Source organism: Polyodon spathula, chromosome 18, assembly GCF_017654505.1.
Source record: "Polyodon spathula isolate WHYD16114869_AA chromosome 18, ASM1765450v1, whole genome shotgun sequence".
Taxonomy (NCBI): domain Eukaryota; kingdom Metazoa; phylum Chordata; class Actinopteri; order Acipenseriformes; family Polyodontidae; genus Polyodon; species Polyodon spathula.
The window spans coordinates 4,796,415-4,818,747 of record NC_054551.1 but is presented as its reverse complement, the minus strand read 5'-3'; the positions used below and the strand labels follow the sequence as shown (position 1 = coordinate 4,818,747).

Here is a 22,333-nt window from a genome sequence, read left to right as displayed (position 1 = left end):
CAAAGACTGTTACAAAAAAAAAAGATTGTTTCAGAACCAAGCCTTAACAGAAATTTCTGCAGACGTGCATTGTTAAGTTTCTACATCAATTTAAACAGTCCATAGATATGAGAACCTCTCTCCTTCTTGCACTTGGTTTGCTCATCTGTCACTTAGCCAGGCTATTTCTAGTTTAAAACCTGCTAATTAAAATGATCCACGAGTGGGAATGTTACCTTTTTTTTTTTTTAAATATAGCGTTGACTACATGCTGCTTTATACATGGGTAATGCACAGAAAGTTACATTTTTGCTTCACTATATGTGCATTATAGAGAGGGAGTTACATTATTTTGTATTATTTAGTCAAATGTGTGTTATGTCCCCCCCCCCCCCCCCCGTTTATAACGGTCATTGGTTATAATGCTCATATTGTGTGTGTGTCCTGAGACATGCGTAGGGAGCACCGTAATATATACATTACATATATAATATATTATCTACAAAACGGTATCACTAAAGTCTACCGGAAGTCATAATAATAGTACAGTATAAAATGTCACTTCAAAACGTCACATTTTTCAATTTGTGTCAGTTTTTCGTTAAGTATATGGGGAAAACTACAAAGCGGCATGTAATTCATTATGTTAACGTAACATTATTCAGCAGGTTTCATTCGACTTTATGAAGCAGTTAATTCTATAGAGTGATGACAAACTTTTGGCCATAGTTGTACTGTATACCCTTGTTACAAGGAACACAACTTGCTAAATAGAATTGCCTATGGTGATGCTGCATTTATAGTTAGCATGTTTTATTAATCTATAGCTTTACCAGCAGTGGACTAGTGAGTACACAAGCCATTGTGAACATGACCAACCTTGATTATTTTGTCCTGAAAGCTTTTTTTTTTTTAAATAACACCTGCTTTAATTCTTTACTTCCCCACCTATATTATTTTGATATATGCCTGCCTGTGTATTTCTGTTTCAGGTAAAAGGGCATATGCCTAGACTAATAACCAAACTGTTATGCAGCATCCTCAATCCATGGGGGTCCTGATATTATTTTAACATGGCTCTGTCCAGAGGAGACAATTTGTTTACACCTTACCTGGATTCCTCAGATACTGGTATTAATGGTGGCTCTGCTGCACTGTTAGTAGGTTGACCCTGAGCACAGCCTGATTGGCTGATTTCAGGGCCTGCACCTATTGGCTGAGCCTGCAGCTGTTGCTCGGCAACAGGCTGCAGTAGCACCCCCCCAGGCTCCACAGGGGGCAGGGGGGGCTGGAAGGCAGGGGACGTGTGCTTTCTATTAAGAGTGCCTCCTCTACGCGGAGTCTGATCCAATAGTTTACCACCCAAGCTACAGAGAGAGGAGACAGTGAACACAGAGGCATGCCATGATGAGAGCCACAGCAACACTTGCACACACAGGAGAGATGATGCTACTACAACAACAACAACAACAACAACAACAACAACATGACATGACAACCACGTAAGGCAAGACTCATGTAAGTCAGTAAGCAAGCTTACAGTAATTCACTGCTTCGTCAAAGAAGTTGTTATACTGTAACCTGACATCACAAGTGATATACACAAACGTACAATGACTTTGTTATTATGGGTTATGATGCAGACATAATAAAAGAAAAGCTCTGAAAAATTGAAAAATTACCACTAAAATCAATAACATTATAAGGTGTTTAACTGTTGCTTTCCTCGGATTCCAATAGATTTTTATTTATTTATTTGTTTTTATTTAGAACATTGGTTTAAACAAATTCTCTCTGAAAAAGGAAAGTCAAACCATCTTGTTTCTATTAAAAGAAGATTTTTCTTTTTTATAAACATGAGGGACCTTTCCTAGCATGGAAACCCACCATAAGTCATTTCACTGTAGACCCACATACTGCGATACACATGACAGGCTAAACAGTAATCGACATGCAAACTTTGAGTAAAGTATTGCACACAAAAACTAAAAAAGGCATGTCTTAATTGTAAACCTGAATTAAAAGCACTATGAACCCTATTTTATTTAACTTAACAAATTAAAAAGTTTGTCCCTTAACCAGAGACAGGGTTAAATTCAGGTGTCACTTCACACACTAAAATTGCCTGGGCTGGAGGTTTAGATACCATAGAAAATCTCATAGAGCTAGGCCGCATTGATCCGCCCAACCTCTTGTGATACTGAACTCCTCCAGAGCCTGAGTCCCGTCTCCCACTCACCTGTCCTTCTTCATCAAATCCCCCTCCAGCACGGCCATGCTAACTGGCCTCTTCCTTTCCAGCATCCCAGAGTCAAACTCACCCCCATGGTGGTTTGTGTGATTGCTGGGAGTAGGAGCAAACATCCCGGATACGTTGAAATCGATATCTGACGGACAAAACAACAACAAATGAAATTCAATTTGTTTGTTATAGCTTAAATGCATTTCAGTTTCAAACAGGAAGGGCCTAGATAAACTGTTACAAAGACAAAGAATGACAAAGTATCCATTAAAACACCCCAAGATTCAACTACTACACAAACCGTGAAAGCATTTGGTATAAGAAAGAACACTCAAATTCTCCTGAGAGACCTTATTTATTGTTAAGTTATTTTAATAAAAGGGGAACTGAAAACACAGATGTTACAAAACAGCTCCAAAAGTAAAAGTCTACTGAACCAGGTTTAAAAAAAAAAAATTAAAAAAATCAAAGTATTTTTAGTACACTTCAAAATCACCATGTTGTTCACAGTTCTCCCTGTTGGGGGCAGCAAACAATATAGAGCTACATAAATGTGCATCAAGCACAGGACACTAAAACAAGCAAGCAGACATGTATTTTAACAAGCAAATTTAAGAAGCGTATCATTTTAAGCAGTAAAATATCTGAATTTGAATAAAGTGAATAGGTCATAGTTGGTATTTTTGTTTATTTGACTGTTACATGTACGCAATGCTACCTTATCCACACACTGCAGTAGATTCTGAATAAAGTTATCACTTAGTGTTTTTGTAACTAGCCAACTCTCATATCTTGCTGCATTTTCTTCTGGTCCTCCATCCAATTAGAGATTTACATGAAAGAGGGATGCCCTTATCCCATGCCAGGATCCCCTTTCAAAAATGAAGGTTCTTTATCATGGTAAAATAAATTAAATTGAACTTAATGCAATAAAACAATATTTTGTTGTAATGTGCTTTCTTCTAAATTGAGGGCAGGGGCAAGCTGAACATCTAAAAAGCATAAAAACCAAATCTCAGAAGAAGAAACAGTAGAAAACAGAGAGCAAATCTCGATTTACCTTCAGGGAAGAACCAATCAGCATGCTGGATGATTGGCTCAATAATTGTTACCACGTAGACTGAAGTAGCGGCTGCCATCTCAGCAAGCGTTCTGCGTGGAGAGGGGGGGGGGGGTTAAAACAGCAGACAATGCGAGCAATACACTAACGACACATAGGCTACACTGTGGGATACATAAGTACAGGACCTGCTTTTAATGGAAGCCTCGAGCCATCAATTTGAAAAGATGACCAATCAGCTAAACAGGTTGTAATGATTTTATTTTTCTCTAGTTAAACTGCACTTAAAAACAGTGAGAGGATTAGAATATTCACGCATCACACTCTTAAACTACTGCCTCCAACTAAGGAGCTATCAGAAGCTCAACTTCTAATCCAAGTTTCAGATGGCACCATTTTCTTCTGTATCAACCCCACTCTTGCAGTGAGCAGTACTATTCCTCCTCACTCACCCTTCATTTTTAGCCCACAGCAGGTTAGGTCCCAACACGATTGCAATGTTGCTAGGGGTCATCTTGTTGACGGCACTTTCCTGTGATAGCTTTGCCAGGAATTTGATTAGATACCTACACAAGGTAAAAAATAAGGTAGAGCAATCATTTGTAACAGTTCAGAAAATTACAATACTGGGAACTTATTTATTTATGGATCAGTTTTTCAATAGGAAATCCGAATAGACAGCAAGACAGAATCTACAGCCCACACCTGAGCACTATTATTAATTAGAATCACCTTTTATAAGTTTTATACAGAGTACTGAAACAGTACAATATGCAAAGACAACACTTAATACTCACAGCTAGAGAATGTGTAGAACTGCATGCAACCTGCTTTAGTGCATTTTAATTAAATGGTCCCCTACCGAAAATTTGCTTTGTTAGGCTTTGGCAGTTTGTCACAGATTACCCAGAGAGCCTGCAGTTTCTTGTCTGGGTCTGAGACGCTACAAGGAGGAGAAGACAGAAAAGCGAGAAAAATGTCAATATGGCTGAAAAAACAAACATTTGACTTCACAGTTTACCTACCTATCGTTTATCTTTTCTTTGTTAAATATGTTTTCATAGTTACCGTTATCTAATCTGGCCCTACCAACCTGCACACAAACACAATTTTAATTGTCAGTGAAATGCCTTTTTTAAAATAAATCATTACTTTAGTAGTTTATGAAATCGGGTTACTACAAGTTAAAGAAGCATGAACAAATAGAATCAATATTTGTTGTAATTATACAAAAAAAATAAAAATAAATACTACTTTGAAAACCATACTTTGACGCCTGGATCCACTCATCATACAGATGGAAAGTCATTAAGGGCTCTGGCAACTCTCTCACGTAAGATTTCAGTGCACCTACAATGTGAAAATAATATACATTACTCTTGTTGAAGAGGTGTAGTAGTTCTTCGGTCACAGCATTATGTATTCCATATTAAGTTATTTCTTAGCCATGGCTCCTGTCCAACCTCCATTAAACTTAATTTAAAACTGACTTTGCTGATAACATGGGAAAATACAGCACTCCCAAGATCATAATAATAATAGGTGATGATGGTATTTTATGTGGTTTGTCAACTGTGCGTTACTGAGTACAATGTACACGGCTGAGGATTTTCAAAGCCATGGAGGGCAAAAGCCAAATTTAACCACCACATGAAAAGCAGAGACATTCTGTGTCACTGAGAGACCAGGTTAGTCTGTATAGAGGTCTGTTTCACAAACATCACAGAGCTTCAATCAAGCAGACAAACAGAGGCGTTTAAAAGGAGTCGGAGAATTTGGGGTGCACAGGTTCAGAAGACACTGTACACAGAGCTGAAGAACGAATCTGAAATCACCCACTCTAGACGTGACATATAGTAAGTATATAATATAGAAAGGATGAAATATCATTAGTATTTGGCTATGGAACTAGCTTCATTTGCCTTACAAGTATATGAGCAGCACTGCCACTGGGGTCTCAAAATATGGCTTTTTATTTTATTTTTTTATATTAACCTATGCTACACTGAGCTCAGCCGAAATATGACTTTGCAAATAAATGACCCTGGGAAAGTGAAACAGCTGAATTGTATACAGCAGCCATTCATCTTCTAAATTGCCTGCTCCAGACCTTTTTAATTCAAGAGACAAGCTCCAATGAAAACCTGCTGCTTGGAAAGTGCCTTCTGTGTCTGCATTGCTTTTCTGACAATGTTTCCAATTGTGATCCAAAGTCTTGGACAAGAAACATTTAGAGAACACTTGCCCACAGAAACACATGTGACTTAATCAGAAATTGAGAAACCACGGAATGGAACTACTAACACTCATGATACAGATATGAACAACAGGACAGCTGAGTCTAGCAGGGTCATACCCAGGAGTATTGAACTCCAGTCCATGCAGACTATTGTATTCCATTCCACTCCAGGTCTTTATTCTTGCTCAGCTTTCAATGCATTTTAAAAGCTGCACTGCTTGTCGAGCACATAAACCACAAGATATAATCTATAAATCTGTAGATACCAGGATACAGTACAATTTTCAAAAACATTTTCCACTAGCTTGTTGGGAATCCCATTCCCACACTATATTGACAACCTCCATGCATAACTTAAAATCATCAATATTCATGACTTCTGAAACAAGCTTTGCATGTAAATGACTTTTTACTTAAGCTTGATTGGCACACGTGTTGGCATTAGAAGAGCCTTTTTAAAGAATATATTTATGTGAATTGTCACAAATCTCACAGTTATTAGCTCCTGCTGCAATAATACCAGATTGTTTTTTTGTTTTTTTTAAACCACAGGACGCTGTCATCTGCCAAGTTAAATCACCAAATGTTTTATTAGTGCTTTAATGGAAAAACCCACATGACTGCCACCTACTCTCCCACAGTTAGACAAATAGTTTGAGTTGCAATGGCTGACCTTTTGTACTGAATAAGAGCCTTCATATACTGCAGGCTTGGGACTGTGTTCAGCAGACAGTCTTCTGCAGGCTTAAAGATATATAGGATCTTTTCCATTTTTGGATCATGATTTAAGATTTCCCATTAGAGGGCCATGCAAAGTTTCAGAAGCATGTGAGAGGTACAACAATAGGTGAGCTATGCGTGCCTGAAAACCCATATAGTGGATACTGACAATGCTGATAACATGGGAAAATACAGCACTCCCAAGATCATAATAATAATAGGTGATGATGGTATTTTATGTGGTTTGTCAACTGTGCGTTACTGAGTACAATGTACATGGCTGAGGATTTTCAAAGCCATGGAGGGCAAAAGCCAAATTTAACCACCATCTGAAAAGCAGGGACATTCTGTGTCACTGAGAAACCAGGTTAGTCTGTATAGAGGTCTGTTTCACAAACATCACACAGCTTCAATTAAACAGACAAATAGAGGCGTGTGGCAGAGCAAAGCTCTGCCCTTTTAAATTGGCAGGGATGGGGTTAACTTCCCCTGCCTGCCTGGGTTTATTATGTTCAGGTGGCTGGGGTTGATTAGTTGATTAGGTTGATTAACGATCAATCAGCGCCCAGCCACCTGATATAAAAGGAGGCCTCTGCTTCTCATTTGGGGAGGAGGGAGCTGAGGAAGCAGGTTGGTGTTTTTTTGGTTGTGTAGAAAACTTGAATCCAGTGAAGGCATTGCCCAGCCTGGAAACTGTTATTTTTGTGAGTTTTGTTTTTGCTTTATTTGTGTTTGAGTATTTGTTATTTTGCCCTTGTGCACTTTATTTTTGTTTATTTATAATAAAATAGTTATTTTTTTGAACTGCAGTCTGTCTCTGGAGCTCTATCCAACGCCAGCCTGCCACATTTGGTGTCAGAAGTGGGATAGCGCCACCTTAGGCTCAAGCAGTATTTAGCATTTTTTTTTTTGGAAAAAAAAAATGGGAAAGAAGAGCAGACAGCGGCAAAGGCAGGAAAAGCAGCTGAAGAAATGTAAGCTGCTGCAGCCACCGCTGGAGGACCCGGCCAGCCTCTTCCCCTGGTGTTCCTGGTGCGGGAAGGAGGACCATCGTTGGCGGTCCTGCCCAGACGTGCCACCGGCAAACTGGTGTGGCCGGTGTGAGGAGGACGGCCACAACTGGGCAGGATGCCCCTACAACCAGGCCCAGGAAGAGGTGCCTTGTTCACCCCGGGCATCAGGGGCCACCCCACTACCTCTAGCACCACCACCTTCACCACCGTCCCAGGAGATCTGGGACTGGTTGATGCACCCTGAGGCAGACCTCGTCCACGATCTCCCCATAGTTATCAACACGCTGTGGCGTCGAGATGGGGAGAGGTGGGAACAGTGGGAGGAACAACACCAATTGTCCTTCCCAGAGGTTGCCCTCATGGTGGTTAATTACCTGGCGGTAGACATGGGAGATCCACCGGTCACTCCAATAAAGAGAGGTGAGCCGCCTTCCCGAGAGCCAGAGAGGGGTGAGCCGCCTTCCCGGGAGCCAGAGAGGGGTGAGGAGCTGCCGTCGTCCCCAGAGCCAGAGAGGGGTGAGGAGCTGCCGTCGTCCCCAGAGCCAGAGAGGGGTGAGGAGCTGCCGTCGTCCCCAGAGCCAGAGAGGGGTGAGGAGCTGCCGTCGCTCCCAGAGCCAGAGAGGGGTGAGGAGCTGCCGTCGTCCCCAGAGCCAGAGAGGGGTGAGGAGCTGCCGTCGCTCCCAGAGCCAGAGAGGGGTGAGGAGCTGCCGCCGCTCCCAGAGCCAGAGAGGGGTGAGGAGCTGCCGTCGCTCCCAGAGCCAGAGAGGGGTGAGGAGCAGCCGTCGCTCCCAGAGCCAGAGAGGGAGGAGGAGCTGCCGTCGCTCCCAGAGCCAGAGAGGGGTGAGGAGCTGCCGTCGCTCCCAGAGCCAGAGAGGGGTGAGGAGCCGCCGTCGTCCCCAGAGCCAGAGAGGGGTGAGGAGCTGCCGTCGCTCCCAGAGCCAGAGAGGGGTGAGGAGCTGCCGTCGTCCCCAGAGCCAGAGAGGGGTGAGGAGCCTCCGTCGCTCCCAGAGCCAGAGAGGGAGGAGGATCTGCTGTCGCTCCCAGAGCCAGAGAGGGAGGAGGATCTGCTGTCGCTCCCAGAGCCAGAGAGGGAGGAGGATCTGCCGTCGCTCCCAGAGAGAGAGAGGGAGGAGGATCTGCCGTCGCTCCCAGAGAGAGAGAGGGAGGAGGATCTGCCGTCGCTCCCAGAGCCAGAGAGGGAGGAGGATCTGCCTTCGCTCCCAGAGCCAGAGAGGGAGGAGGATCTGCCGTCGCTCCCAGAGCCAGAGAGGGAGGAGGATCTGCCGTCGCTCCCAGAGCCAGAGAGGGAGGAGGATCTGCCGTCGCTCCCAGAGCCAGAGAGGGAGGAGGAGCTGCCGTCGCTCCCAGAGCCAGAGAGGGAGGAGGATCTGCTGTCGCTCCCAGAGCCAGAGAGGGAGGAGGATCTGCCGTCGCTCCCAGAGCCAGAGAGGGGTGAGGAGCCGCCGTCGCTCCCAGAGCCAGAGAGGGGGAGGAGCAGCCGTCGCTCCCAGAGCCAGAGAGGGAGGAGGATCTGCCGTCGTCCTCAGAGCCCGAGAGGGAGGAGCCGCCGCCGCTCTCAGAGCCAGAGGGAGCCGGCCGCCGCCGCCTCCGCCACCAGAGGGAGCCGGGCCGCCGCCGCCGCCTCCGCCACCAGAGGGAGCCGGGCCGCCGCCGCCGCCTCCGCCACCAGAGGGAGCCGGGCCGCCGCCGCCGCCTCCGCCACCAGAGGGAGCCGGGCCGCCGCCGCCGCCTCCGGCACCAGAGGGAGCCGGGCCGCCGCCGCCGCCTCCGCCACCAGAGGGAGCCGGGCCGCCGCCGCCGCCTCCGCCACCAGAGGGAGCCGGGCCGCCGCCGCCGCCTCCGCCACCAGAGGGAGCCGGGCCGCCGCCGCCGCCTCCGCCACCAGAGGGAGCCGGGCCGCCGCCGCCGCCTCCGCCACCAGAGGGAGCCGGGCCGCCGCCGCCGCTCCGCCACCAGAGGGAGCCGGGCCGCCGTCGCCGCCTCCGCCACCAGAGGGAGCCGGGCCGCCGTCGCCGCCTCCGCCACCAGAGGGAGCCGGGCCGCCGTCGCCGCCTCCGCCACCAGAGGGAGCCGGGCCGCCGTCGCCGCCTCCGCCACCAGAGGGAGCCGGGCCGCCGTCGCCATGCTACCTTGGACATTCGGGGCCCCCTCAACCAAAGAAGGCTTGGGGGCTCCGACATCAACCCCGCCCACCACCACCCACCATAACAGCCCACCCAAGGGACATAATTGGACTCTTGGGGGGGGGGGGGGGGGGGGAGTTGGCCGATTGCGGCCGGTGTACGTTGTACATGGGGGGAGGTGTGTGGCAGAGCAAAGCTCTGCCCTTTTAAATTGGCAGGGATGGGGTTAACTTCCCCTGCCTGCCTGGGTTTATTATGTTCAGGTGGCTGGGGTTGATTAGTTGATTAGGTTGATTAACGATCAATCAGCGCCCAGCCACCTGATATAAAAGGAGGCCTCTGCTTCTCATTTGGGGGAGGGAGCTGAGGAAGCAGGTTGGTTTTTTTGGTTGTTTGAAAGTTTGAATCCAGTGAAGGCATTGCCCAGCCTGGAAAACTTTATTTTTGTGAGTTTTGTTTTTGCTTTATTTGTGTTTAAATATTTGTTATTTTGCCCGTGTGCACTTTATTTTTGTTTATTTATAATAAAATAGTTATTTTTTTGAACTGCAGTCTGTCTCTGGGCCTCTATCCACTCGCCAGCCTGCCACAACCGCAAATAAAAGGTATCAGAGAATTTGGGGCACACAGGTTCAGAAGATACTGTACACAGAGCTGAAGAACGAATCTGAAATGGAACTAGTTTCATTTGCCTTACAAGCGTATGAGCAGCATTAAAATACTTCTGTTGAAAATATAGTACTGTGCCAACAAAACCAACTACAGTACATCTAAATGGAATACTCCTTATTTTAAAACACAGTCCTTCAACTGTGATGATTATTTTTTTGGTTCCCTTCGAAAAACAGACAAGGGTTGGACAATATCAGCTAAGCGTATGGAACTCAAAGTTTTATATGGTTGTTATGGTAATATATTATCAAAGGGTATATATAATTATATCAATTGTAAAGTTGGTGTGGGTTAATAACTATTAATGAGACATCCAATATACTAGTTTAGAGATCAGCGTACTGTTTCCACTTTGTCAATCACACTTTTATAACTAGCGAGCTCGGGTATATTGCCAGTTATATCACACAACAGTACAAAGATATATATATTATATATATATATATATATATATATATGTGTGATAACAGCAATATGTAGAACAATGTGTTGAGGCGTACCTGCCTCATATTTTTTACTCCCTCCACTTTTTTACTCTCCCCTCACTTTTCATTGTTTAGTTGATTTTTTATTCGAGTCCCCGCTGGTTAACGGAAGTCTTAGTGTGTTTGCAGATAAACCTCATTGGCGAAACTTTGCACGATCCATGTCCCTTAGAGCCCTTTGACCTGTAGATCGTGTTTCAGTCTGCAAAAGACCTAAGACTGGGACAGCATATTGCACGATCCAGATGTGCTAACCTGGTAGAGACTTACTCCCAGTATTGACTCAGAGGGTGAACACTTATCTAACCAAGACATTTCAGTTTTTTTGACATTAACTGTTGTTTCACAATAATAATTATCTTGCCTCTTCAAAGTGTTGAGTAGGTTGTGTAAATCAAAGGGAAAAAAATCCCATTGTAAGAGACAAAGAAACATCCAGAGGAGGTGAATACTTCCTAGAGGCACTGAGTGTGTATATATATATATATATATATATATATATATATATATAATATTATATATATATATATATATACACACACACACAAAATAGTGTGTGGTAGTTTACTAGTAGTATTTGTCCAAATCTCTACTCAGGCATGGCCGCTGTCGTACTCCCAGACTCATTTTTAGGAGCTAGTACACCTCCAAAGAAATCGAAGGTTAACAGGTCGTCGTTAGGATTTGTTCGGGACGTACTCGCCTGTGAGAGAGAGAGAGGAGAGAGAGAGAGAGAGAGAGAGAGAGAGAGAGAGAGAGAGAGAGAGAGAGAAGAGAGAGAGGATCCTCTTTAAGAAAATAATTTTAAAAAAAAAGAAAAAAGTGTGCTATCTAATCCTTATATAATGGCCTGGACAAACCAACAGCTTGTATTGGTGACAACCTATATAAAAAGTCTAACTGAATCTATTTTTGAAAGCAATGTCACACCAATATCTGTACTGTATGAATTTAGAAGCGTGAATGGCTTATCTCCCTATCAGCAGCATTAACAAGAGGAAGTGCTCCACATAAACTACCCTCTTTGGACGACACAATGCTATATGCAGCATGGGCAGCTTGAAACAGGAAACAACTGTAAGCATGCACTGCGTACTGTACCTAGATGTATCCTGGCTATACACTCTTAATTAAAACACAAGAGCAGCAGTCCAGCGGAAGAATTAATTCCCTGCAACAAACAAAGGTTCCCTCTTCAGTATTTCCTTGTTAGACTTCAATGTCAATCTTTCGGTTCAATACAATTTTAACGAAAGTGACAGCAGACAAATAAAATGGGTCACTGAGCTTGATTGCACAATAGGAGAGGTTGTTTCTCAAGGGTTAGAGCAATGCATTGGTGTAAAAACAGTGTTGATTCAAATCACAAGAGATGGCTGGTACTTTGGGTTGGTATACATTAGATATTGTTGAATTATTCTGAAAACTCGTTGACCAAAAAGAGAACAAGTGGGCACTGCAGTCTCAGCCGAGACTAGCCTGTTTCTAAATGTATTCAGGAAGAGTGGTTATTTAAATGGTGTTCTTTGTTTCAGGCTGGGAAACTCTGTTCAGAAGGACCTGGGTCCACACAGGAGGAATGTGTTTTATGTTGTTAAATTGCCTGGAGCTGGAGGGATGAGAGGAGCTCGGGCTCTCTTCTAACACATTACCCTGAGCATTCCACCTACCTCCAGGCATTTGGTGCATTAAAAGGGCAAATTGTGTTGCGTTGCGTATTGATCAAAGTGATCTTATATTTGACCATGGTAGAGTTACCTCCTCCTTCATGCCAGTCTCTAACAGCATCATCACGCAGGCCTCGATAGGCAGAGCTATCTCCCGGCCACTGCGTTTGAGGTGGTCTTCCAGTGCAGTCCCGAAGGCTGGCTTCTCCGTCCACGAATCTGGAGGAGAGAGTTTGCAGGGTTACACACACAAGCCTACTGTTGCTGTTAATCCTGAACCCTCCTAATGTGATGCATTCAAACTAGTTTTTCATTGCAAAAAAACAGGACTGTTTCAATATCTACATATACTATGCAACAAAGAATCTAAGTAACATCGTCTTATGAACAAGGCATACAAGGTCATAACTGACAATGTTAGAACATATTTTGTACAGGAGAGAACAGTACCTTAAAATAAATGCATAATACAGTAGAACATGTCAGCAACACTGTATTACTGATCAGACATGTATTTATTGACTAGACATCTTTTTCCGGCAGATGTTTGAACTCAATTAATGTAACCCTTTAACGTGCCATTCATCGGAGAAACTAGGCAACACTGACAATAGCACAGACCAGTGCATTAAGCGCTTTGTGATGGTGGTCCACTATGAAATGCACTACATAAAACAAAGATTGATTGATTGATTGATTTACTAGAGAAGGCAAACATTAGTGAGCTTTCACTCATGATAGATCATGTGAATCTAGCTAGCAATCAAAGTTGTTTGCTTGCGATGTTTTAGAAAAAGATTACCAATGAATCCTGGCTGTTTGACATGACCCACCCTGTGATCGATAAGGAGACTGCACTGTCTAACACCACGATGAGTGCAGTAATTCAAACATAGAAAATAGGAAAAGAAATTACTGCACAGTGACATGACCACAGCGGATTGGTGATAGTGGCATCAGCAAAACACATTTTGCATTTGTGAAGCCACACTGGCTAGACAAAATAAATAAACAATTTCTGCAAGCCCTAGCTCTCACACACATCAACAGAAACAGCTCTGGGTTGAACAGGACATTTCTGTATATAATTAAAATGGATGGAAGAGAGGGTATCATGTCACTCTAGGTTAATGTCAGACAGACAGCTGCTTAAGCAACAGAATGGAAGGTTGGAAAGATCTGCAGTTTCATTAGAGGAGGATTTAAGTTCAGTATCATTCACAAAAAAAAAAAAAAGTGAGAAGTGAAAAAATGCAAGATAAGAAGGGCTACAGCGCTGGCTCAAGCAAGATGATTCAGTCACAAAAACACAGGCATTACTGTACCTTGCTGGGCTTGGATAGTCGGCAGGACCTTTTCTAACACTGCTAAAGCCTTTCTATGGTACTCTGCTTGTTCTTCTAATAACTGAGAACAGAACCCATATTGTAAACACAACAATACATTAAAAAAAGAGTTTGTTATCTGGCATAATTTGCATTATGTGTACAGTAAAACCAACCAAAACTACAAAACTATATATAATGCATTTGAAAGCTAACCTCAAAGTTTACTGTAAATAACTGAATCCAACATGGTCGCCTCAGGTCATTATAAAGATTAACATTAAAAAGTCAATACAGGGAAATGCTAGCACCTCAAAAAAAAAAAAAAAAAAAAAAGTGCTTCATAACTTACCATTACATAATAGCGTGCATAGTCCCCTTCTTTAGAAAATAAATTATACATGTCGGCTGCAAGCTGGTCCTATGGAAAAATAGGAGGTAGCAAGTGTGACTAATTCTTAAGGACTGTTTTTAATTCTCCCCCTCCAAAGCCTAACAGGAATACTGTGCAGCTAGAAGTGGTTTCCCTACTGTTACAGACTCACACTGTGGCATACTGCACACTGCAGAACATGCTAATGCAGGGTAATGTGACTAGACTAGTCTTAAATAGCAGAACAGTGCTAGGTATTGGATAAAAAATGACCTTATGTTGGGTTAATGATCCAAACAGTGGCAGAGCTAAATACTGCTAACTATTTATCTAATTTACAATGAAAACAGTCAAATGAATACCACAAAGAAACATGTTTATATATTTTAGGACAACAGTATTCTGCCACTGTTAGTCATAAGCCCTAACTATTTTCAATGTTATTAATTTCTTTAAATCAAATATTTTATCAAGATACAACTGAGATGAGAATTTAGTTACCAAAGTGCTAGACCAGCACCAGAAACCAACAGATGCCTAGCCTATGCCAATCTCAAAGGCACCTGAATATCAGAATTTAAAATGAGGAAGTTTTGGTATTAATTGAGCATGAGATCATATTTCCTTAGTTTGTTTTACTATGTACACTGCATATTTATATTATGGGCTATATGCGTTTGGGCTATTTTCAGATTATGTGATAACTGCTTAAAAAGGGGCAAATCAAACTTGAGCAGGCAGGAACAAAGAGCATGTGGGCAGACAAGTGTCAATGAATTGACTGAACGTCTCAAAATAAAACATTCTGTACCTTCATAATCAGGATTTCAGTTTATTTATTAAAAAGAAAAGAAAAAACCAACAATTCAAATTCTTTGAAAATAAACAATGACTCCTTTAGTGTAGCGTTTATCCATTCCAAGTCATTAATCTTTTATAAGCTGATCAGATCCCTTCCCTGCACTGCTTGGTAAACAAAAAGGGCTTTGTGAAAGGGCAGCCTGTTTCCTTGAACCCCCTGACAGCTGTGTCTGATCAGCATTGTATAATGGACCAAGCCAATCATTCCTGTGCTTTTAAACATAGGCTCTTTAACCTATATAATAGAACAGGCCCACCGATTCTTGTACTGCAAAAATGTTACATACAGTAACTTTAAAACAGCTTATCCACTGTGGAACTGGTATTGGCCTTGTTTAAGCAGAATCTTTTTTTATTCTCAGTGAGAAGTGGTGTACCACTGTGTGTGTGTGTGTGTGTGTGTGTGTGTGTGTGTGTGTGTGTGTGTGTGTGTGTGTGTGTGTGTGCGTGTGCGTGTGCGTGTGCGTGTGCGTGTGTGCGTGTGTGTGCTCGCGCGCACGCAATACCTTGCACAGCTCTACTTTGTTGCCCGTCTCATCCATCTCCTCTTTGAGTGACTCTGCTTTGGCTGTCAGTGCTTGGAAATTGGTTCCTAAAACGATGGCCTTGCAAGCCTGGCTCCACCTGTAACAAACAATTGGGAATCGTCATCGGAGAAGAGAGACAGTGCTGAAACACACAGGGATGTGTCCTAACTGCCTACCACACTGTACACAGCCACAAGAGCCAGGCTGAGCAGCTGCAGCTTTAACAACAAGGGTTTGTAATCTGTATTTAGATAAAACACATAAATTATTATTGCTTATTTATTCTTGAATAAAGAGAAGCTTGCAATTCATAGCAGAGGAAATGATAAGATAACCTGAACATTTTTTGCTATTCCCATATATAGTGATGAACAATGAACAAATACAGGGAAAGACAGAGGAGTGGATTTGTGTCAAAACAGAAAAGCTGATCTCTGTTACCTGGCTCGAGCTGAATCCCAGTCCAGTACCATCTTCGCCAATTGCTTCCTCTGTTTCTGAATATTTGGAATATCCACCTTGGTAAAGTGAGAGGTTGCATTTAATATGAAAAAGCAGTTTGCAATATTTACCTTTCACTAGTTCCTCTAGTGACCTAAGACTTCCCTTCTCAACCCCACCCCTTAATTTCTCCACCGTGAGATGCAATGTATTGATCAGGATCTTTATAGAGTCAGTTGCTGTAGTTCTACCTGGTTCTACAGTGTCCTCACACAAGCACTGCGTTGTGCATTGCAGTGAAGCTCTGCTGAACTCTCCTGTGTACAGCAGGCAATTTAACTGTACTACTTCAGTAGCTTGTGTGACTATACTTGAGAGTATATATTGATATAATATATATATATATATATATATATATATATATATATATATATATATATATATATATATATATATATATATATATATATATATAAAAAATTTAAATAATATTCCCATATACTAACTTTTTTTTTTTTAAACAGGGTTTTGATTGTAACGGTCATGGTTTAGAAGGACGCAGGGATGGGCTTGCCTCTGCGAGCTGGTTCAGCGGGTCCAAGACATCCTGTTCTATCTGCACCTCGTGCTGCGACAGCTCCATGGCCAGCTTGCTCTCCACGTCACTGCAGATGTCCATCATTTTACTGGAACACAAACACACACCGCATACTAGAAGTCCCAAGGCCAACATGCAACTCGCTGCAATACCAAACAAATTTGTTATAAATAATGGTCTACATGTACAAGCTTCCTAAGGCACTTTACAAACCACGAAGCAGTCTCTAAGTGCAAGACTAACACAGTATTGACCTTTCTGCACTCAGACAAGAAGTCTATTCCTCGGATGGTTGCCAAGCACCTTGGTACTGCAACTTATTAATTGTGAGTTTTGCTTCTGCAGAGTTTCAGGTGTCTATTTTAAAATTCACAGGCCCACTACACAGGAAGTACAGGGCTGCTTCAAAAAAGACCAACATTAAGTAGTACACCAAATAATTGCAATGCTTAGCTACCGCGAAAAATGTTTGCAACCTGCCTTTAGACCGCTGACCCAATTATAAATTATTTAGCACCAACAACTGCTGACTTGGTTTAAATAGACACTGCTTGTCCCCTGTATGCTATGGCAAATCAAGGTCATAGTAAAATCAAACCTGCAACACAGTAGGTCTTATCTCTATTCTGTTGATGTGTCTATAGAACACTGTGCTCATTTCAGCTGAATTTCTGTCAGATCTCTGGGCTCTGCACTGCTAGTTAGTTGAAATACTCACCCAATAAGAGACTCTTCACCTAGCAGACTACCCCCTTCCTGCATACATTGTGAAAGTGCTGTTAATGGGAGCTTTTTCTGAAACACAAATCAAACCAATTAAACATCTCTCTCTCACTCTCAGAACAGTTCTGTAGGTAGGTTGGTAGGTTTCTTAATTATTGACATTTCTTGAAAATGTCAAGAGTACTTACATGTCTCTTCTCTGCGTCTGTGCCAATCTGACCTTGCAAACACGTTAATAGCCGTTTCTGAGTATTGTGGGAAACCGCTCTCACTACATCCAAGCGTTTCTCTATCTGAAAATGAAAAGCAACAATAAGGATTGCTTCCTCCCGCCTTTCCATTACAAAATCCATTAAATGATGGTCTGCTAAGGAACACCCTTATTATCTAACTTTAAGAACTGCCTTCTGTTCTTGGAAGTTGTATTTTACAGACGGGAGCAGAGAACCTTCGACCAGTCAGTTTATAAAACACTATCTAAAAATATTTACTACATGCCTTACTGTAATGAAATCTGTGCCATGTAGGTTTAGGAATTTAAAAGAAGTGGAATCTAGTTGTTTGTTACAGTACCATCCACGTCTAACCCCACTCCCAACATTTCCGAAATATTCTCTCTTGAAGCCAGTTATTAGCAATTGTTTTAGTTTCTGTTGGCGTGTGTGCAACAATGCAGCGAACAACGTTGGAACACGATTAACCACAGCTTGTACTAAGCAGCTTTGCACAAATGACTCAACAGAGCAGTGCTGCAGGGCCTTTGGGGGGGGTGCTGAGGCTAACCAATTAAAACGTACAAAACCAGCAATATGCAGCAGAGGCTGTGTTTAGCTCAGCTGTGTGCAGACTGCTCTTGTTTGAAGCAAAACAAAGCAGATATCAAAGCAAAGTTCTTTTACCTGCCATCCGTTCCCCAGAATTACTGCAAAACAGCCAAAAAAGACCGATTCCCATCTTAAAACAGATGCTTCAAACACTACAAACAGTCAATGGATGTTGTAGCTGCTGAACAGTTGAATCCCTAAAACAGCTATTCTTGGTTAATAATGAACCAAATAAATTATAATCTCCGGGTACGTAAGCTCTAACTTGGAGGCACTTGGCGAGAATAAAAAACTGTTATGTAAATTGTTCTCTTTCGTTAAAAAAACAAACCCAAATGCTTATTTGAGAGTTACGGTACACCAGCTGCCATTACTAGCATCAGGTAACACTGTCAGCAGCTTCCAAGCTCAGCAGTAACCGGTGGTTCACATCTAGGGTTCTTTGTAGCTGGGAGGGGGTGGATAAGGGTTAGCAGCAGTTTGACAGCTCAGAGAGCGTTATCTCATAGATTGCAGAACTTGTTCCTGAATTTATTAAGTGTGGCTGGGACAGAAAGACAACCTGATTTACCCGATTGAAAAATCTAAGTAACTGAAGACTCTTCCTTTGGTATTTATTTTCATTTGTCATGGGTGGAAAGAGTCTTAATGGTTCAGCCTGAAACTTGCTGATGCTAAAAGGGGCATGCTAAAACTTCTTGTCAGGAACCAGCAGTATCTTTGTTCTGCTCCACAGTAAAAGTAACTATTTCTACTGCCCCAAGGTAGTAACAACTGTTCACTGTTTCTAGAAAATTACCAATCAACACTTCGACAATGGCTTCTAAATCCAAAGCCTCCTACTTGGAACATGCAGAGTAGAAAGTGGTTGTTTTTGTCACCTTCTCAAGGACAACCATAGGAATTGGTGTCTGGATTCTGTCCAGGCCAAAAAATACCTGGCCAAAAAATGCTGGCCAGAGCTGTATGCTGGGGGTGTCTAAAAAAAAAAAAAAAAAAAAAAAAAAAAAAGAAACAAAAAATATTTACTGCACGGGATGATTCCAAATTTCCATTTTTTTTTGTGCAGCAGACCAGAAGAGAATTAATAATCAAACTGAAAAATGACTTATGCAGCAACATGCCCAAGTTACAAGCACATACAGTATGCTGGTGGCTACCCAAAGAACAGAGCTCAGAAATTGCATGGGCTGTCTTCTGAGATAACAGGCTCCTTCAGAATCGACATATCAAGAGTCACATTTTCCATTTGGGCGTTGCCTCCATAACCTGGCCTGGGAACTCATAGCTGTTGTATTTTTGAGTGCTCACTGCTGGCAGAAAGACAAGGGAAACAAATAAGTACCTCCTGGCTTCACTTTCCCATTAGTTTGCTTGCGTTTGTATTGTCAAGGTGATCCACACTCAGAAGTGTCACAGACAATGTGTTTGGATTGCATGAAGCATGCACAAAATACAAGACGCTGGTTTCCTCTTTTCATTGTGAAAGGAGCATCAGCGACAAACAGGGAGACTGGTGATTCGTCTGCCAGGTTAAATCAACCTGATAATTCTCTCTCCAACTTGTGACTAGTGAACGCAAATTAATTGTTTTTCACTAAAAACAAGCGTTTTGTTTTTGTTTTTTTAAAGTCATCTGTTTAGTAGGTTAACACTATAGCAATTACAAAAACGCTATTCTGTTTTCATAAAAAATAATTCTGTACTATGGAATAAATTCAATCAACGAATATGCTAGTCTACAATTCTGTTGTTTGTTTGATTTTTACTTGGTTATAAAAATGTACTCTCCATTATGGTCTAGACTAAACAAAAAGAGACATTTGAATTTGATATATTTCTACTTTATTTTAAAACACACACTTAACTAGGTCTTATGGATTGTTCACCCAAGTATCCACAATATACATTCAGAACATAACAAAGAACAAAGTGCAACCTGTAAGAAAATGACACGTTTTATGTTTTCCCATAAAAATGTCAACTATGCAGATGACAACGTCCTTATCTTTATTATGGTCCTCTAAGAGACTGCACTTCCCCTGTTCAGAGAACCATTCTTCCGAGGGAAAAAATATGTAATACATGAAAAACAGAAAAGCCCTTGGCCGTCAGCCTGGACAGCTCTTCATCATTCTCAGGTCACTGGAATCTCTCCTTTACTGTGCTAACAAAGCACTTTGCTCAAGGCAAAGAGGTTAGTCATCAAGAAAGTACTGTGAGAGCATTCCCTACTTGGCTTTTTTCAAATAATAAATAAATTTGTATATTTAGCAGATGCCTTTATCCAAGGTGACTTACAATGACTAGGGTGCGTGAAGTATGCATCATTTACAATGTCGTCTCACCCGAAACACGGACTGCAAGGAGGTTCACTGATTTGCTCAGGGTCACACAGTGAGTCAGTGAGTGAGGTGGGATTTGAACCCGGGACCTCCTGGTTACAAGCCCGTTTCTTTAAACGCTGGACCAGCCTCCTTTGCCATCCTTGGTGCCCATAGAAAACATATTCCAGCACGCACATTATTAAAAGAAAACTCCTGTATTGTGTACTGTACTCTATGCTCCAGACCAAAGGGCACACACTACCATCAGGTAGAAATATGCACAAGATGTGAACATAAATCCAATTTTATGCTCACTGGGGATCATTAAAAATTCAAGTATAATAAAGCATTGTTGCAGCAGTACTGTGTTGATTAAAGGCAGAACTGCTATAAAGCTGATATAATATAGAATAAACCTGGCTGCAGCATTCCGTGACTCCAATTGGCTGAAGGTACTATACTGTATGATGTCATAGTTTTCAAGTGTGTTACACAGAATACCAATCCTCCAGCAACAGGGTGCTCTGACTGTTAGATCCCTCTCATTTTAACAAGAAAGCCTTAGGGTTGGGTTTAAACTAGGAAGAATACAGTGCGGCAGTGTGACAAGTGACAAAAAAGTAGATGAAGTAAAACTACACAATGGAAAGCTCAGTAAAACTGTAGCTCAGTTTTTTACACCAAGAAGCAGACATGTTGGGATATAGAAGCCTTGAAGGCTCAAGACGCTGCCTAACCTCTCACGAGGGCGGCTCTGTCAGGACAAAGAGGGGACCCCTGGACCAAAATTATACATCCAAAACTCCCGTCCCCTCCCTCATTGCCCAGCCTACAGTGGTTCCAGAAAAAACGAAATCATTTAAAAAGAAGGAAGTTTTACCAGCAACAGGTCATCACTTAGGACCTCAGTTTTCTCTGCCCTGTAAAAATAAAAGAAAACAAGAGATTAGTGATACAGTAAGATTTGCTGCATTTCACATACAATCCATAATTAGAGTTAAAGAACGATTAACCTTCCTAAACATTCACTATTTGTTTTACAAGTTGGATGCAATATAGGAATGGAACAATCGTATATTGAAAGTGGACCTTCTAGGCTTCCAAAATAAGTTTACCAAGCCAAAACATCACCTTATACATTATATATATACATACGATGTACTGTATCTGTTTGACATTTATTATAAACATTTGGTAGAGCCAATCTGCTAAAGGTGGTGCTGGTTTAAAATGCTCCTGGTCAGAGCGCAGACGTATAAAACTGTCTGGTAAACATATGACATAGAACTGCAGTCTATAAATAGAAGTCTGCAGTCAATGGGAGAATTCTAGGCTCAGACACATTACACTTCCAAGCACACAGCAAAACATGCAGGCCACAGAAAATACTTGTACTTTCAAAACTTCGTTTCGATCTGTAAAAACAGCCCGTCATATCACTACTTGTTCTGACCAGGCAGTACACCGTGTAACAATTTATTTTATTTATTTTTTCCTGGGTAGTAAGTGTTATTTCCTAATTGCTTATGCCTCAAAAGTTGGAGGACAAAAATTGTGTTGCATAGTGGTATTTAGGAAACATGTGGTCGATATAGAATTACGCCTCTGTAGGGCCAAACAATCCATTGCCAGTGATGAAAGTCACTCAACTCAACTTTAAGCACTGCAATTACAATATAACACAGTACACCGCCCACCCCTACCTTTACCCCACAGGCAAAACCTGCTAGAAGATGGGACTGAAGTAGGTGCAGCTCCCCCATATTAACAACTGCTGGGCATGGTTTACTGGATAAGCAGTAAGGTTCAGTGAATTAAGGCATAAAGAACAGACTCTATTCATACAGAGAACTGAAGTGCACCTTCATTGCTGGTAAACTAATGGTTTAAGAATATTGTACTACAAGGCAGTCACAGTGTATAGGAATACCAAGACGCAGAGAATCGATGGTGTTGGTCAGCCATGTTGGCCAATGTGTTAGAAAGTTACTGGCTAAGGAAGAGCACAGCAGTGTGTTTACATAGGTATGTTGTATAAGCCAGATGGAATTCCAGACAGAAAAAAACTGAACATGAAGAAATGCTGTGCTGATAAACAGGCCCTGCGTAAATG

General features: G+C 42.2%; 1 protein-coding gene across 1 annotated transcript in view; it reads right to left on the bottom strand.

Annotated features, from left to right (window-relative positions):
• LOC121331151 (rho GTPase-activating protein 17-like) overlaps window positions 1-22,333 on the bottom strand; it is a 49,557-nt gene that overhangs the window by 6,348 nt on the left and 20,876 nt on the right. Inside the window, exons 2-16 of the mRNA XM_041278364.1 lie at window positions 21,101-21,140; window positions 17,258-17,362; window positions 17,065-17,141; window positions 16,323-16,434; window positions 15,749-15,825; window positions 15,287-15,404; window positions 13,899-13,967; window positions 13,547-13,628; window positions 12,313-12,440; window positions 4,550-4,698; window positions 4,144-4,224; window positions 3,734-3,847; window positions 3,282-3,373; window positions 2,219-2,366; window positions 1,092-1,346 (exon numbers count right to left, since the gene is read on the bottom strand). Of these exons, the coding sequence (XP_041134298.1) occupies window positions 1,092-1,346; window positions 2,219-2,366; window positions 3,282-3,373; window positions 3,734-3,847; window positions 4,144-4,224; window positions 4,550-4,698; window positions 12,313-12,440; window positions 13,547-13,628; window positions 13,899-13,967; window positions 15,287-15,404; window positions 15,749-15,825; window positions 16,323-16,434; window positions 17,065-17,141; window positions 17,258-17,362; window positions 21,101-21,140 (1,647 nt within the window). The remainder of the gene's footprint in view (window positions 1-1,091; window positions 1,347-2,218; window positions 2,367-3,281; window positions 3,374-3,733; window positions 3,848-4,143; window positions 4,225-4,549; window positions 4,699-12,312; window positions 12,441-13,546; window positions 13,629-13,898; window positions 13,968-15,286; window positions 15,405-15,748; window positions 15,826-16,322; window positions 16,435-17,064; window positions 17,142-17,257; window positions 17,363-21,100; window positions 21,141-22,333) is intronic.